The following is a 12,578-nucleotide window of genomic DNA, read 5'->3' on the forward strand; positions in this document are numbered from 1 at the left end:
TTCATCATGTTTCCAGGGCTGTATATCAATAACTTTTACATTTATGCTTCAATGCAACTTTTTTAACTTTATAATTAATTTCCTTCAGACGAAAATGCAGTTGTTTTTATTTTAGTTTGTTAGTATTATTAATATGTAGCTCCTAAAGTAAATGTTAATTTCCTGTCAAAAAGTGTCTTTTTTCTTGTAAAATTATCTTGAATTTAGAGCATTTCCACAAAAATAATAATTAAAGCTCTATAAAACATGTTATAGAAGGTGGGAGGGGATTTTTCTTGCGGGATATCTGAGCAGGTTTTTATATTTTCAGAAGCCGTTGTCATTATTATTTAAATCTTGAAGAGGGAACATCTAAGTAATAGCCTGTGTGTGAAACTAGACGAAGAGTAATATTGAGGGTTTGTTTGTGAGTTATAAGTGTAGTTTTTTATTGGACTCGGAGTAGAAATGAAAGGAATATCGGAGTAATTCCAGCCTTTATGTCTTTAGTATATATGGAGTGGGATTTGTGTTTACTTCCTTCCTCTCACGACCGCTTTAGCTAATTTTATAAAATGTCATCATAGCTAACCTACTCTCCTCCCAAAAAATCTTCAGGATTACCACACACTCATTTTCTGTTTCTTTTATTTTTACATATCGGTTTAATATAAGACTTTTTTACCGAAAAATTTAATATTTGAAATTTTTTTTTCCATTTTTCTTTCAAAAATATTAATTTTTGATATTTATCTCCTACAAATTTAATATTCGATTTTTTTTTTTATAAATTTTATATTAGAAATTTAATTTTTGAATTTTTTTTCCAAAAAATTTATTTGTTTGTCAAAAGCTGTGGATGTTGGAAACTTTTGAGAATAGCTGAACTAGTTTGAAATTATTTTCTGAAAAATTTGATTGCTTATGAATAGTTGTGAATTTTTGAAAAAATAATTTAAAAAATTAAATTTTTGAAATTTTTTTCCAAAAACTTTAACTTTTTGTTGACTGGTGTGAATTTTCGAAATATTTTCTGAAGGCCTGTAGATATTTGATATTTTTTGAAAATAGCTATAAATTTTGAAATTTTATGTGAATAGTTGTGAATTTTTAAAAAGAAATTCAAAAAATCCTATATTTCAATTTTTTTTTTCAAAAAATTAATACTTTAAATTTTTTTTCAAAAAATTAATAATTTAAATTTTTTTTCTTCAAATTTTAAATTATTGGGTTTAAAACTACCCCCCCCCCCTTAGATGCCCCCCTGTAGTTGTAGTCTCCGTCTTTCATGCGATTACACACTTGTGATTATTTTAAATTTAGAGGTTCTCTCTACAAGAATTAATTGATAATGACAATAGCTTTATTAAAAAAAAAAAAAAAACCGGCTGATATTGCCATTTGAAAAAAAATCTTATCTGCGTCATATGTTTTACAACTCTACTCCTCCCATAGATATCTAATGAAGTAATGAGTAATTATTTCGAAATAGGTGAGATCCTTGATGCTCGCAACTTGGGGTAAGTTTAGTTTTTTCTTAGAGATTGGGAGTACTAGATAATTAAATAACAGTTTGAAAAAATCTATTTTTTTACAGGCGCTAAATAATTATAACAGATTATTAAGGGTTAAGTGACTCGAAAAAGTTTGGGAACCCCTATATATACAAAACATGTTTTATGAAGATGTTAAGACTAATAGTCTTAATCTTAACATAATAATTAGATTTTCATAAAAACGATTTAATAAACAAACTCCAGCTGTCACTAAGGTAGACAAGAGAATTAATGAATACACTAGAGTGGGATATCCATTGCAGCTGGGAGCCAATACCTAAAAGATAACAGCCCCTTTAATATTATTATAAACCTGAAGATAATGAAATTCTTATCCTCCCTAAAATTTAAGTTATTGCAAGAATGTACGTATTTAATCAAATAAATATAAGTTATTACGAGATAATACTTATATATTTTTATTTAGGATAATAATATTATTTTTCTGAACATAATTGTTCCTCAGGCAGAAGTAATATATTGAAAGGCAACTTTTTGTTAATGCATAGGTGGATTTGGTATTCGGTTAGTATAATCATATTACATACAGATAAAGTGGTAAGCTACGAAAGTTTTTATGTTTTATTCTATTTAACATACTATAACATAAATTGAGTGAGGTCCATACTTTTCTGACCTCATATTTTTCTGTTATTCTGAACGCAAAACGGAAGGCCAACAAGTCTGTTTGTAATTCTTGACATCATTTGCGTAGAAAATAATAAATATTTAGATGAGGAGCTTCAATTTTGTCTTGCTTTTTTAAACAATTGCAGAAATCCTCTTAAGAGTAGATTTGAAAGACAGTTCATGTTAGTAACCTGGAATATATTCGTGTTTTCATTCATGATTCTTCCTATTTTGAAAATTCAATCGTATTAGTGAGCAAGAAACAATATGTTTTATATGTATTGATTGATCTTTGTAGGCAGATATATTGTTTATCAAAGTTACAATTCTTAGAGAAATAAATATATCGAGAAGACATGTTGGAAAATACCTTAATCTACATTTAAGCTGTTAACAAACATGGTTGTAGTAAAGGCCAAAGAGAAGACAGTCGCAGTATTAACAAGTTAATCCTCCCATTAAGAAGTTGTTTTTTTCCTATTTGGATATTTGTTTTGCTCTATCATTTAATCAAGTCAATTAAATAACTGTAAAATAAACCACTGGGTAGGATTAGCCTTGAATAGTCCAAACTTGTTTTGTAACCCAAGGACAACCCTACTCAATCTATTTTGATAATAGCTGAATTCTTCCGCCCGAGCCTTTTAATCAAAAATAGGTCTGCCTCCCAATTTTTAACTCCCACAAAAAAGATCTAAAGCTGTTTCTTATATATATTTATCTATGTAAGCAACATTGACCTTTTTACTTGATATACGCTCGCGATATTTTCTCCAATTTCCATGCCTCTACTAGTCTTGGAGTTTGCTTAATATAACTGTATATTTTACTTTGATTATACATTTTTTCTGTTTTCCTTTTATTCAATACATGACTCTGTGTAGAGTGTTTTGACAAAAGCGTTGATAATTAATTTATGATTAATTTCAAATAGTATATGATCATATTTATTTGTATTTTTGTCGTTATGACGTAATAGTAGGCTTCATTTTCAATACATGGATCATATTACGGAATAAAATTATTTCATTAAATTCTAATTATGTGAATAGGTATTGTTTTGTTATATATGGGAGTTTTTAGGTAAAATTAACAACCAAAATAATTGATAAATATTTAATAAAGTTATTTTCAAATCTATATGCGTATTATGAAACCAAGAATATAATATATACAGACTATATTGCACAAAAAAGTATCCTTTTATTCTTCACAAGAAGGGTTACTTATGAACAATTTCTTTAAGATTTAAGGAAAACATTACACTTAATCTCTTTTTACTTCAAATTAAAAATTGTTTTAATTAATGAAACAAAAAGATTCATTAAGCTTACTCGTGTTTTTATCACGCTTTTGAAATTAATTTAAATAGTTTATTTGTAAGGAACTTTTACTATTGATCACAATGTTTTCAATAGGACTTGTTTTCAATGAAAGATAGGTTAAATTATTTTCTTATGTATCTTTTGAAAAAAATACCAAAATACAACCTGAAATATTTTTGTATTAATTAATGGAGGAGTAAAAATTGGCAGAATATGAAAACTCTTACTCCAAAATACTTGTGTACAGGTTATAACAACAAAACCCGGTACTTTTGATCAATCTACATTAAATTAACATAAAGTTGTCTTTTATTAAGATTTAATCATATAACAAGAGAAGCAAACATTATGAATATATCTCATTCAATGTAATCTCTGTTGGTCTCAGTAATTACCTCTATTTGCGTCCTGAACTAAACAGGCCCTGGAAAATAGAATCCGATCCAAATTTTTGAATTTCAGGACAATGTAGTCGATCATGGACTTCTTGATTGTGTAAGGACATCTGTTAATATTTTATTTAAGGATTTAAGGTAGTTCTATATAATTCAGGTCGTCAGACCTAGGAGGCCAAATATCTTTGGACACCCAGTCGTAGCAGTGCTACTGGAGCCATTAGGTATCCCACCAGGGTCATCTTAAAGTCCACAACCCTTTTCATGTCGATCCTTGTCAACTTTGAGATCTTAGAATTTCTAATATTCTGATCGTTGATCACTAAAATGATTGCAATAAAGCACTGTCTCTGAAAATGTTATTGTCTTGCAATCTTCTGCTATTGACTCCAAAGCGGTGTTTTGGAGTCAAAGTGAAACGTTTATGTGTTTATTTCACAAAAAAAAAATCATTGTACAATTTTGTCATCATATATGCTGGAAAATCTAGAAATCTGAAGCGCCGGATGTTTTTTTACACCCTTTATATTGGCTATAAACTCTTAGCTAAAAAAAACTGATAATTAGAGACTATTAATCTTTTTAGAATAATTTATCTTTTCCATGATGTCATGATTAAAAATTAAATATTCTCTATAATAGAATTACAGTAAACTTTATATGAAATATCCAATTTTAGACTATCATTTAGCAATTAACATATTTTAATAGGCATACATCTTGGAGGTTTAGTGGTTGACCAGTTGATATCAAGGAAAATGCATAACAGAGTAATTCATTAATTGAATCTAAATCTGGAGGAAACCAATTTATGATTTATAGTGAACAAAGGAAGCAAGGTTGATAATATCCAATATACGTAGTTCACAACATATTTTTGCCCAAAATAGATTTAAAAAATCACATGCAGGTTCGTTCGAAGCTTTTTGTGAATACATATTTTCTTTTGGTTTTGCAATATTATGTCTTTGTGTAGAAATTGCACAGAAATTGAATGCCTTTCTATACATCCTCAAATTTAATAATCTTTTTATGTATGCTATAAATCCTTTCATTTCCATAAGACAAAATGACAAATGTGATATTCAACAAACAAAGAATATAAATGTATTTCTGTTACTGTAGAGCACATGAATATTCTCACTCCAAAATTTGATCCTCTATTAATGCATCTTATATCTCAATAATTTTTACATAATCTCATAAGGGAGTAGAGTGGACTCCTTCCTTGGGAATGAGATACCAGGATCGAATCAATAAATGATCCATTCACAAAGAGTAGATAATTTTAATATATCAAAATGGGGTCAATTAAATAATAAAAAAATTAACAAAAAATCCTTTGAGATTTATCTTTTTTTAAATTATACATGGAATATTTTTCTATAATATAAGACATGATATTCCTCATCTCACTAATAAGAAAAAAGAAATATATCCCTTTCATAAGTATTTCAAAAAACAAAAATGCCTATAAATGTATTATGAATAAGTTATAAGGGTCTACAAAAAGTGTTGTTTTTATCTTTTTCGGCCTAAAAATCAAAATACATCGAGTTCAAATCAAAATACAGAATCAATAAAAGAAATATTAAATCATAAAAACACTTTTACATAAGTATTATTAATCCTAATTTTAATTTGGGGATTGATTTAGTGGTAAAAAATGACTCTGAAGGATAATAATCCCGAATTAATATAATCCTAGATATTTCAGAATTCAGATTACTGAGAGAAAAATTGACATCCGTTAATCCCCCCCTCCCCCCGGTTTCCCTTTGTTACTACAATTATTCAGAGTTATATAACCTCTACAAATTTTAAAATGTATCTAGACAGATTTTCAATCTGTGGTTCGGATGACAAAGTTCTAATTTTTTTAAGAAGGCAAAATGTAATTCAAATTCTATTTTTTCTAGTAATATTATTTCTGATTACATCCACAAATATTTTGTATGATAAAAAGACAATCGGCAATTAATTTATTTTAAAGGCAATAACTTATTTTTTAAAAGGATACGCAATTCTTTTTTCAATATCTGCTCTTTATTTGCTCAGTAATAATATGTTGTGGACGATGAAACAAAAGATTCAATTACAAGTAACTAAAAGGCACACTCGTGTGAGCTCAAAACCTCCACTTAAAACCATTTCCATTTTAAATTAAAAAAATATTTTTTTTGTATGTTACTAGGCGAAAAGTTTACAATGTTATTATTTTTTTTTAATGTTCATTCAATTAGTTAGATGGATTGGCACGGAGTAAGTATAGGTAAACTTTATAGTATTACATTTACTCCATCTAACATAGGAATCTTGTGTGAAGTCCAAATAAATAAAGTATTTTTCTTTTTTAAAGAATGACCAGGACGCAAACCTACACACGTTGAGTTCTTGAGAATAATTTCTCCCAAGCGCGTAGTCCATGATCTACGTTGATTCTAATTGTTTTCTTTACCTTAAGTGTGACCTTGATCTTGTTTTTTTAACGATAAATTTTAGTGCATTTTTCCCTACAAAATAAACTATTTTGTGTTATGTATTTCAATTTGTTCGAAATTTATAGTCGATTATGCGTTTTCGAGAGTGACTTTAACTTTCAAAATTTGTTGCCACTTACGATCAGGTGGTTTAATCTCCTTACAAAAGTTTTACACAAAATTGTTCTATAACTTTTTTCGTAATATCATTGACAAACAAACACAGAAGAAAATATATAATATCCCTTCAATTTCGTGTCTGGAAGGCATAAATACACCTTAAAAAGGCTCTACCCTATGGGCTATGTACTTTTCAAACCTCTAAATGAACTTTTTTGATGCAAAATCAACTAATCTTCCCAAGCTACAAGAATATTTGATACAAAGCTTCTATTTTAGCATAAACAATGATTTGTTGTCATTCATACAAAATAATCATCTATTAGTCGTAAAACTTTCTTAATAAACAAGTAGTTTAGCTTTGAATATATACATACATATATTTATATATAGATACAACACAAACGGGACCATACGAAAGCTTTGAGACAATTTTTAAAGCTTAATAATGAGCATATACTACAAGAATTTGGTTTTTTCCACTTCTACAGAAAGCCCAAAGTCTCTTTTTCTTCTTTTTTACGTTATATTCAAAATTTTACAGTTTACTATAATTTTGGAAGAAGAATAAAGGTGAAAAATTCCAACCTTGCTTGTTATTATACAGTTTTTGCGACCAAATATTGTTCAACCGTCTACCGTTTGAAGTATTGCCTAGATAAGGGTCTTGAAAAAGCCACCAGGAGTGGTCGTCCAAGAAAATGGTAAGTGCATCGACATGTCTGGTCCCCATTTGGATACAGACTCCATTTACTACCCTACCTCGAGATTTTGAAAGACAAAGTCATCCCCGGGATCAGGGATATATTCGGGGGATCTAGATTTGTCTTTCTATAGGATAGAACCTCAAATCACACGTCCAAGATTATTCAGGAATGGTTGGGATATAATTTTGAATTCTTGGACAACAATTTTTTGCCTCCCCAAGCTCAGGCCTGCAGAATCCGACGCCCAAATGACGAGGCCTTGAAATACTCTGTCAATGAGCAGTGAGCTGTCATGTCAGAGATCCACATCAATAGTACCTGTAGCAAATTCTAAAACTGCATGGAAGCCATTATTGATGCCCATATTCAATATTAATTATCTTTGACATCAATGTTATAAATTATAGTAATAACAATTTTTTGGATATTAAATATGAACAAATTAATACATCATTATTTGATTCGTTCATTTTAGTCTCAAAACTTTCGCACGACCCAGTACTTCCGAAAAGAATTAAAATAGATAATTGAAATAAAATGGCTTTAACTAAGTATGCAGTTGTGATACTTGTCATAAATAGTTATTGCTTCTTTTTTATAAATGCTTACACATATTTTTCCCTAGTTTTAGTTAAGCCTATTATATAGATTGCTGTATAATTTAATTGGATCAATATTATAAATCTTTTGGAACTTTTTATTGAAGAAAAATGTAATGTTCAAAGACACAATTCAATTTATGTGACAATCCAAGTTTGTTCATACATAAATCATACTCGTATATAAGTATGTTTGAACCAATTTTATGATTAATTAAAATAATAAATAACTAATAAGAAATAAGGAATATATCCCTTACATAAGTATTTCAAAAAACAAAAATGTCAATAAATGTAGCACAAATATTGTTGTTTTAAAAATATTAATATATTGTGTACATATTGAATAATTGAGGATTCATTATGGAAGGAATTAAATAAAGCAGCTCAAAACAAAAAATGATTTATGAAACATCTCTTTCGATCTCTATAAATCAACTAGTTTTTAATACTATTAAGATTGAATAAGTAAAGACATGTACGTAAAAAACACATAGATGAAATTGTCAGAATATGTTAACTAAAATTAATTTGTTTTCTTACCTTGAAAATCCTTTCTCGCAGCGGATACATTCGTAACAATGTTTGCAATAAAGCCTAAAACTGTAGCAAAGATAATGAGTCCGATCGTCAGCTCAAGAATTACAAATATATATTCATATTTCGTTGTGGGTTGAGGCAAATCTCCTATAGCCGTAAGGGCAAGCATTGTCCAATAATAACTCATGAGATACGTCATAACAGTATCATCTGGGATGGGATAGCGTAGCTCAGACCAAGAAGAGTCTCGAGCGTCATTCTTTCCCCCAAACCCATTGTTACGATAAATAAAGTGGAAGAGACAAGCGTTCCAATGGAATGAGAGTAAAAGATAATGGAGCAGTGAGACAAATCGTAGGAGATTCGGATAGTTTGTATGTCTTTCACTACGGTCCATAAAAGCCCAGAATTGATAGACTTTGACAAGACGAAATATACGGAGTATAGAGTTGAATCCCAGTGATAAATATAAAAAATCTAAAGGAAGTAAGCAGAGACAGTCAATGTAAAAAGTTGTTGAGTTCATGTAGTGTTGACGTAGCTTCGTTGAATCTGTTTGTAGTACGCCATCCTGAAAGAAAGTATATAACTTTTAATGAGTGGTTTGCTTACGTTTTGCGTATAAACCAATTAAATATATTCAAAAATAAAGGATCATAGATTTGCTGTAGCAATGCCTTTCATAATATGTAAATTGTTTATTTATCTATAAAGAGAGATAACTACATTGAATAGATTGTATTAAACGCTGCGTCAATTAATATAGTATCTCCTTTTCTATTTCCTACTGAATTCCTCTCAGTTTTATTTTAAAACAGAGTGGAAGAAGTACTGCAGATATGTATATTTTCATACACACTACCAGGAAGTCCATTAAAATCTAAAGACTCACTTATTCAATAGTTAATGAAGGTTGAGTAATTGAAATTGATTCAAATTTCTATACGTTAAAGTACGAACAATTAGTTACAAAACATATAAAATTTGAAGTTCTCTAGCTTACGTAAAAGTTGAGAAAACTGCACTTGAACGTGATCAACTAATATCCATTTGCACACACCAAACAGTTGAGCGTCTCCAGGAGATGAGTTAAAGAAAATAGCATAGGCGAATCCCCTAAAGTCCATGAGGGCCTATGCAAGAGATCTATGGGTTTCACACCATTCTGGAGCTTTCAAAAATTGAGTAAAATGAGCCTTTTGAGAATGGAGAGGCCATTTTTGACACCAGCAATGAAAGAAACCCATCTCTTCTGTTGAAATACTTTTTGAATGAGTCTTTTGGGTTCTTTTGAACTCTTTGTTAACCCTTCTGTACCTCCTATAGCCCTGATGTCAACTCCCTCGACTTCATCTTTTCGGTGCATGTCAAATAGAAGGCCAGCAGTGTCTGTCATCCATACACATAGGCACTCAATGACACTATCAGCCAGCACTGACACGCCATGACATAGGACTACATCCCAAGCAGGTCCCAGACCTTTTGCCGCTACCCGCAAGTCATCATTGCCTACATTAATGTTTAATAGAGCTAGGTCACACATCTATTTAGAGTACTAATTTTGTTGAAATTCTATTTTTAATTAATAAATTATATCCGGTTGAAGTTTAAAATTCAAGTATTCAGATTTTAATGGAGCACTTGGTAGTAGCTGAAGACAATAAAATTTGAATATGAATACGTATATTTATGGGAAATCTAATACAAATATTTTTGTTATTCATATCAATCAAATATTTCCATACACACCAGTTATGTCCAATTTGGTTTTTTTAGAAGCCAAAAGATCCATTTTTTTATTATTTATATAACCCGATCCGACATGCAACATTATATTCAATTTCATAACAACTCTTAAAAAATATTGTTTGATATTGGACCTGAACTTGTTTCAAAGGCATTCTTGGTTCCTTTTTAAAAAAAAAAAAAAAAAAAAAAAAAAAAAAAAAAATCATATAGAAAACGTAATTTTTTAATTTATAGGATGATTTTTAAAAAAAGAAAAGAAAAATGGTGGTCTTTTTTTTCAAACTTTTGTCCTCTGTTGCTTATCACGTCCTTTATGTCATTTCTGCATATTTTTCAGGTCCATGTGAATTTAAGTAGACCCTCCCCCCCTCTTCAACGAAGATAAACGTTTTTCTTTGGGCTTACCTCCGTTCCACCGATGTGGCCCCGGTTTTTGTTAATGTCTTGAAACATATTTAATAATTAAAAAAATAGTATTCATATGTTTCAGAGCCTGGGGAGAATTACAACAGCCCCATTTTTTCAAACATAAAAAATCTGTATCCACAAAATTTACTTTACAATTTCATAGTAGCACATTGTTAATTCTTGTGAAAAAAAATCAATTATTTTGTACATTTTATTTAGATTTATTGGATAAAAGTTGATAATAGGTAGATATTTGGTGGAGAAGCGGTCAAAGTAGAACTATGACTTATTATCCTATGGGCCCTGCCCTTTCTTATTGTCTGTATTGTTGTTCGTGGATTTTGCAAAGTAAGGTTATATAGTTTTACTTTGCCTCTTTTGGTAATTATTATGGATCATGAGATGTGTTTAGGTGCTGGTAATGACTTCCTAAATTATTTTTTTGTGCCATCAAAAACCGTTACTCTTCATCCGTTCAAAGTTCTATCGTTCCGGATGTACTTCAAAATGAGGTCAAATTAAATAAAGGAATTTTTTAAAATTATAATTAAGCCATAATAAAAAAAAACTTGTTTCACAATTTTTTTGAACTTGTTTTTAATTTTTTTTTGACTTTATTATGTTGTCGGTTTTGTAAGTTAAAACTCATAAAGTAATTAATGACGGCATACAAATATAAATAAATAATGATGGGTCTTTTATTTATTCAACTATTTATATAATTAATTTTTTTCATGAACACGATACAAATGGCCATAAACATAAATAGTTTTTAAATGTTTGAATAATCAGTAAATTAATTCATGAAATCAGACTTTTGAAAGTTTTTATTTAATTTTCATCTTGAGTGATTTGTAACAATTTAGTTTTTGTGTCTTTTCTCTTGATCATTTGTTTTCTGGGACTCCTTTGTTTTTCAATTTCGATCTTGGGTGATTTGTAACAATTAAATTTTTCTGTCTTTTCTCTTGATCATATGTTTTCTGGGATTCGTTTGTTTTTGATGTTGTTTATTTGTTTACATTACATGAATGAATTGACTTTCAATTTTTTTTTTTTTTGAATATTATGAAACGAAAACAAATTGCCCAAATCTTATACACCTCTCAAATTTTAAATTGTTCGTGTAAAACGTACACTTTAACATTTGTGGCTATCAAAGGAAGTGTAACAGACATAGATGAATATTTATATTAATGTTTGAGCAAAGATCAATGGTACTTTGTCCAGATTTGTCAGATTCTACAAAAGTGGCCACATTATGTACCTTTTTTTATTTTTTTTAATATCCTGAAACAGTGCAAGATGGATTGAAAGTCTGATTTCATGAATTAATTTACTGATTATTCAAATATTTAAAAACTATATGTGTTTATGGACATTTTTATCGTGTTCATGAAAAAAATTATTTATATTAATATCTGAATAAATAAAAAATTATTTATTTATGTTATGTCTATACTTAATTCATGAGTTTTGACTGACAAAACATTATATAGTCAAAATAATTATTAACAAGTTTAAAAAAATTATGAAATAAGTTTTTCTTTTCTTAACAGACCCGACCCAACCTTCGAGTAAAACGTGTATGACAAATGTACACAATTAAGTAAAAAAACAAGGGTATTCAAATCCGATCTTGTCAAAGAATAAATTTCTGAAAAAGGAGTTAAAAATCCTGCTAGCCTTGATTTATTGCTTTCAAGTTCACATATTATTGCATTTATTGATTCGTTTGAGGTTCATTACATGGTTCCTTGCTGGTATCCATTTTTACAAATTTATTCGCATCAATTCAACTGTGAATATCATTGAGCATTATTTACCTTTTCTTGCTTAGAAGGATAGTTTTTTATCACTCAGAGTAATTTATAGTTATTTTTTACTTCTTTGTATAATTCCGAATTAATGTGGAATTATGTAAAAAAAAAATCAGCTGTTTTAATTCTTTTTAATCCTTCTATACTTCTGTTATTGTTGCCTTATATTCATAAATGCAGGGCTGTCAACCAGTATAATCCCTTTTGCCTCTATTAACAAGTCATTTTACTTTTTTATAAAAACGATAACTCAACTCTTACATAGATTTA

At 29.1% G+C, this 12,578-nt stretch overlaps 1 protein-coding gene and 1 long non-coding RNA gene across 3 annotated transcripts in view; one reads left to right on the forward strand and one right to left on the reverse strand.

Annotated features, from left to right (window-relative positions):
- LOC139907255 (uncharacterized) overlaps positions 1–12,578 on the forward strand; it is a 177,257-nt gene that overhangs the window by 158,108 nt on the left and 6,571 nt on the right. The gene's annotated exons all lie outside the window — the stretch shown is intronic.
- The window catches only part of LOC121129157 (uncharacterized), a 259,086-nt gene that overhangs the window by 139,443 nt on the left and 107,065 nt on the right, over positions 1–12,578 (reverse strand). For both annotated transcript variants that reach the window (XM_071893539.1, XM_040724837.2), the window contains exon 5: positions 8,335–8,902. In XM_071893539.1, the coding sequence (XP_071749640.1) occupies positions 8,335–8,902 (568 nt within the window). The remainder of the gene's footprint in view (positions 1–8,334; positions 8,903–12,578) is intronic.

The sequence above is a fragment of the Lepeophtheirus salmonis genome, chromosome 14 (genome assembly GCF_016086655.4).
Source record: "Lepeophtheirus salmonis chromosome 14, UVic_Lsal_1.4, whole genome shotgun sequence".
NCBI lineage: Eukaryota > Metazoa > Arthropoda > Copepoda > Siphonostomatoida > Caligidae > Lepeophtheirus > Lepeophtheirus salmonis.